Source organism: Camelus dromedarius, chromosome 1, assembly GCF_036321535.1.
Source record: "Camelus dromedarius isolate mCamDro1 chromosome 1, mCamDro1.pat, whole genome shotgun sequence".
Taxonomy (NCBI): domain Eukaryota; kingdom Metazoa; phylum Chordata; class Mammalia; order Artiodactyla; family Camelidae; genus Camelus; species Camelus dromedarius.
The window spans coordinates 22,331,738-22,337,737 of NC_087436.1; the positions used below are offsets into that span (position 1 = coordinate 22,331,738).

The 6,000-nt window shown below is 35.4% G+C and overlaps 1 protein-coding gene across 1 annotated transcript in view; it reads left to right on the top strand.

The window, feature by feature from the left end:
* INPP4B (inositol polyphosphate-4-phosphatase type II B) overlaps positions 1-3,230 on the top strand; it is a 661,544-nt gene extending 658,314 nt beyond the window's left edge. The window contains exon 27 of the mRNA XM_064493472.1: positions 3,165-3,230. Within this exon, the coding sequence (XP_064349542.1) occupies positions 3,165-3,195 (31 nt within the window). The 3' untranslated portion in view covers positions 3,196-3,230. The remainder of the gene's footprint in view (positions 1-3,164) is intronic.
* The last annotated feature ends 2,770 nt before the right edge of the window (positions 3,231-6,000 follow it).

Below are 6,000 nucleotides of genomic sequence, written 5' to 3' on the forward strand. Positions count from 1 at the left end.
TGTGTTACCACCATATCCCTCAAATCTGTCACTTCCCCCTTTCATTGCCACAGCGATTTTCTTCACATGCATCCTCTATTACCCTCATAACTACTGCTCCATCCAAACTAAGTGAGGCTTGGTATTCAAGGACACCCACAGTGTGGCCTTATCTTCTCTATCAAGGCTTATTTTCTATCCCCATGCATATCCACACTAGGAGTTTGCATACACAGTGTATGTCCCTTAAACACACACGAACACACACATACACAAACACACTCAGACACCCAGGTTTTCTCACGGATATTCTCTCAGGCTATCTCCTTTTCCCCACCATTCCCAAAGCTATTGCTCAAAGTTGAACTCAAATGCTTCTTATTCCGAAGCAATCTTCTCATCTAACTCTAGATGAAATTCGTCTCCACCATTCCAGTTCTTACATAGTACTTTGTGTTATTCATTCATTCATTCATTTGTACATTCATTTTTTTTTTACTCTTTCATTCATTTAAAAGATAATGTTTGCGTGTCTGTGTAGCTGGCGTGCTGTTAGACACAGGGTCCAGGCTGGTGGGGGGAGGCAGACAAAAATAAAACCAACTAAGTAACAAGTTAGAAATATTAATTATCATGTATGATATGAAGTAAGAGATCTGGGAATTTTTGCAGAGAATCATGGTGTAGATTGGGTGGTTCATTGCTTTAGACAGAATGGTCAGGGGCGATCTCTCTGAGGAGATATCATCTAGATTAAGCTGTAAAGGAGGAGAATCATCCAACCAAAGGAAGGTAGGGGACAAACAAGGACAGTGTGTTGGGAGGACCAGCACCTGGACAACAGAGTCTGGGGCTGGGGGACAGACGAGATTTAAGTTAGCAAAAGCTTCTTAGACCAGGAAAAAGGATTTAAATTTTATTTTATGTGCAATTAGAAGCAATTACATGGTTCCAAGCAGGGGATTAAAGTGACCTGGCTTAGAGTTTTAAAGGTTCACGTCAGGTGCTACACAGATGCTGAATTATAGGGAATCAAAACAAAGTGTGAGGTGGTTGGAAGGTTCTGCAGTATAGTGAGAGGTGGTGTTGGACTGGGGTTAAGGCAGTGAAAATTAAGAAAAGTGCAGAGAGAGATTCAAGTGATATGTAAGGAGTAAGAATGGCAGGACTGGCTGATGCGTTGGTAGCAGTGGAGAGTGAGGGAGACCAAGTAATTAAGGTGAATTTCATTCCTGACTTGAGCAACTGAAAAGTGATGGCAACATACTGAGATGCAGAAGAAGGAGGCAAGAATAGGTTTGAGGGGAAAGCAGTTGTTTGGCCTTGAACATGGTTAAGTTCAGTGGATTAAGTCATCCAATTCAAGCCTGGAATTCATGGAGATGAATCTGGGGTGCAGAGAAAAGTCTAAAGTGGGAACAGAAGAGCAGTGTAAGCTGTCAGCCTGTGTAAATGAATAGAAACACTCAGAATAGTAGTCAGCACTTGGAGGAAAGTGACAGAAAAAAAACTTAACTAGCTTAAACAAAAAGCAATTTCTTGACTCATAAACTGGAAAAGAGCAGGAGTTGAATTATAGGCTCATCTGGTTATCTGATGTTTAAATCTTTAAATGATTATTTCAATTCTGTCTCTCTCTCCCTGTCTCTCTCTTTTTCTCCCTCCCTTCTCTCTCTCTCTCATCTCTTTCTCTACCCTGTCTTGTGGATTTTTTTTTTTTTTTTGGACTGTTCTTTCCCCTTAGTATCATTTTCCAGAAAAAGTCTGCCGGTTCAGGCTTACACGGTGTTTTCACCTTATGTCTCCTAAGAAGAAAGAAATCCTTTCCCTCTCAGCAATCACATCAGTCCCCAAAAGGACTCTCCTCAGTCCCTGCATCCTGGGAGGAGATTCTGAGGGACCCATTTGGGCCCCTCTCCACCTCTGTGGCAGGTGAAGTGGGCATTTTGAATGACAGCTTCACCACATTCTATGACATTGGAAATGATCGACTCCCAAGAGGAAAAGGCATGGGATAAAAAGGACATCCACTTCATCTGGGGAGTGAGAATACTAAAAAAAAAAAAAAAAAAGCCTGGGAGCAAACCCTCAGGATCTTTATTTAACATTAAGAAGATGGATTATATTAAAAGCAGCCTACTTTTTTTTTAAGTATAGTCAGTTTACAATGCATCAATTTCTGGTGTACAGCATAATGTGTCAGTCATACATATACATACATATATTGGTTTTCATATTCTGTTTCATTATAGGTTACTACAAGATATTGAATATAGTTCCCTGTGCTATATACAGAAGAAACATGTTTATCTGTTTTGTATATAGTAGTTAATATTTGCGAATCTTGAACTCCCAATTTATCCCTTCCCACCCCCCTACTCCCCAAGTAACCATAAATTTTTTTATTATGTCTGTGAATATATTTTTGTTTTGTAGATAAATTCATTAGTGTCTTGTTTTTTCTTTTTTAAGATTCCACATATGAGTGATGTCACACGGTATTTTTCTTTCTCTTTCTGACTTACGTCACTTAGAATGAAGATCTCCAGGTACATCCACCCGAAAGCAGGCTGCTTTTGATAAGAATTATTTTACTGTAAAATTGCATTTTATTTTGGAGTTATATGCTAAAGTAACTAGTAAGATAACAGCGAAAAGCAATTTCACTGAAATAAATACGACTCAGGAAATGACTGTAACACTACAGTGAGAGGCAAGAGGTCTAATGGTGTCTGGATTTGCCGTTAACCCTGAGTGAATCAGTTCATTGCTACTTTCCATTTTCCCCTATGTAAACTGAAGACAGCATGACTCTCTCTATGCCTTTCCCTTGTTAGCTTCATGAACAAGTGAATTCACCTGAAGGCAAGGATTTTCTGAAGCAGACATTGCCTCCAAAATATGTTTTCCTTTCAGAGGTCCCTGAGTTGCTCCTAAAGAGATGTATGGACTTGAATTGGTTTGCTTTTAAAGGGAAATAAAATAGAGGGCTAAACATCCTTTCACCTTTGCCTCATGTTTTTCAATGAGCAACATCCTGTAGGAAAATATTTGTGGTCTCTCATTACACATTGCACAAATTGTTATTCAGACAGTGACTTTTTTGATTGGTGAACGAGGACACAGCTGGATATGCATAGTTTAACCGCTATCTGTCTTCTTTTCTGATGTTTGTATACCTACAGATATGACATTCTCTTTTGGAAAATTGAATAGGAGGGGCTATTTCCCAACTCATTCCATGAGGCCAGTATTATCTTGATGTCAAAACCGGACAACAACATTACACAGAAAGAAGACTGCTGATCAATATCACTCATCAAGTGATGAAAATTTTCTAAACAAAATATTAGCAAATCAAATTTAACTAGTAGGATTTATCACAGGAATAACATGGTTTAACATTCGAAAATCAATCAGTGTAATGCATCATATTAACTAATTTAGAAAAGGAAAACTGTATGATCATCTCATGTATCATTTGACAGAGTCCAAAATTCATTCCTAAGAAATAAAACTATCGGAAAACTAGGAATACAAGGGAAATTCCTCAGCTGATAAAAAGTATCTATACAAAATCTACAGTGAACATTTTACTTAATGGTAAAAGGCTGAATTATTTTCCTCTCCAATCAGGAACAAGACAAAAATGTCTACTCTCACTATTTTTGAAAATTTTACTGACAGTTCTAGCCAGGTGAATAAAGCAAGAAAAATAAATAAAAATCACACAAATTATGAAAGAAGATGTAAAACTTTATTTGCACACAACGTGACCAACTATTAACAATCCAGTGGAATCTACGTAAAAACTAGAAGTAATGAATGAATTTAATGAGGTTGCAGAACACAAGATCAATGTACAAAAATTAATTTTATTTCAATATTTCTAGAAATCAATGTAAATGCAATAAAAGTATCATTTGCAAAGGTACACAGTTAAGTCAACTAATACAAGGATGGTTTTTACCCAGCAAATGGTGTTGGAACAATTGGATGTTCACAGGCAAAAAGTAAATCTTCATGAATACCTTAAACCTTATACAACAGTAAACTCAAAATGTAAATGTAAAACATAATACTACAAAACTTCTAGATGAAAACATAGGGGAAAATATTTTTGACTTTGGGTTAGGCAAAGAGTTCTTACATATTACATCAAAAGAACAAACCATAAAAATAAAAGAATTGATAAATTGAACTTTATTGATTAGAAAGCTTTGCTGTGTATTTAACATTATTAAGAGAAGGAAAAGCCCAGCCATGGACTGGGGGAAAATATGAGTAAAACATATATCTAATGAAGGATTTGTATCTAAAAATATAAGTAACTCTTAATACTCAACAATAAGAAAACAAACTACTCAATTTGAAAAATCATGACCAAAAGATCTGAATAGACGTCTTACCAAAGGAGATACATGGATGGCAAGTAAACACATGGAAAGATGCTCAACATTATTAGTCACTAGAGAAATACAAATAAAAACCACGGTGAGATGTCACTACAGGCCCACTAGAATGGCCAAAACTGAAAAGATTTTACTGAACCAAATGACAGGGATGAATCTTAAAATAATCATGTTAAGTGAAAAAAGCTAGACAAAATAAGACCAAATACTATATGATTACATTTATAAAAAGAAAAGAAATATGAAAATAATGCCCCCAAATAATGTAAAATTTGGAGGCAGTGAAAAGAAATTTTAAAGTAATATTTCTGTTTTGAAAGTACAAATTTTTGTTCATGTAGGCAATATTTTAGTTTAAGAAACATCTTTAAAATTGAAGTTTATTGTTTTTTAAATTAATTACTAGTTTTAAAGCTAGAGAGTAAATAAAATAATTGTTGATTTTTATTGATTATTACTGAAAATGATTTTGTTTGTTTGGATGAAGATGTATTTAAAAAATGATGTGTCCTGGTGTCAAATACACTGTCGGGATGTAGGCTCAACAGAAATGCATAATGCATACATCCATGCTCCCAAACATTTATAAGAATGCTTACAGAAATATTAGTCATAATATTCCAAAATAGTAAATAATCTAGAAAACCATCAATAATACAATTGATAAATTTCGTTATATTCATTTAATGAAATTCTATACAACAATGAAAAAAGATGAACCAGTGCTACATATAAAAATTTTGAAAATGCAGACAAAATTTTGTGTGAAAGAAGTCTAAGACACAAAAGTAATACATCATAAATGATTCAACTTATATACATTCAAATAAAGAAAAAAAAAACGAATCTATAGTGCCAGAAGTTAGAACAGTCATTACTTGGAGGAGGAGGAACAAAAGGTACCTGAAAAGGGCCATAGGGTTGACTTCTGGCATGGCGGTGATGGTCTATTTCTCGCCTGAGGTAGTAATACCATGGGTGTATTCATTTTGGGATAAGCTATCAAACTTCCTTCTTATGATCTGCACACTTTTCTAAAATATGTTATTTATTTTAAAAAAAAGCTAAAGAACAAAAGAGAATCACCCTCTACTGGGCAGCCTCTAGTTAGCTCTGAAAGTTATTCTTTAAAAGAAGAATGCTGCTAATTGAGTTCACCTTTGTAGATCATGAGCTCCAGATAGCCTGGATGGCCTAAAATCAAGATTTTTCACCATCTGTCTTTTCCTCTTTAAATGCCATTTGAGTTTCTGTATGGTCTTTTTTTTCCTCCTAAGTCGATTATTTATCTATCTATCTATGTATCTATTTAATATTTTAAATTGAAGTATAGTCAGTTTACAATGTGTCAATTTCTGGTGAGTTTCTGCATGGTCTTTGGTAACACTGAGTACTGAGTTCTGACTTAAAGGCAGGGAGTAGCTTGTTTTTTATATCAAGTACAGGCCACTGACAACTGTATATGTATCTGTTGTTAACTCTGGATGCTTTAAAATTAAGAATCTAAGAGATTTGCCATTAACTACAACTTCTGGGGCTGTGAGAGAACTGTGTTCATGCCAGAGCAGCAGCTTAGACTATAGCTGCTGAAGAAACTGCAACTCTGCCC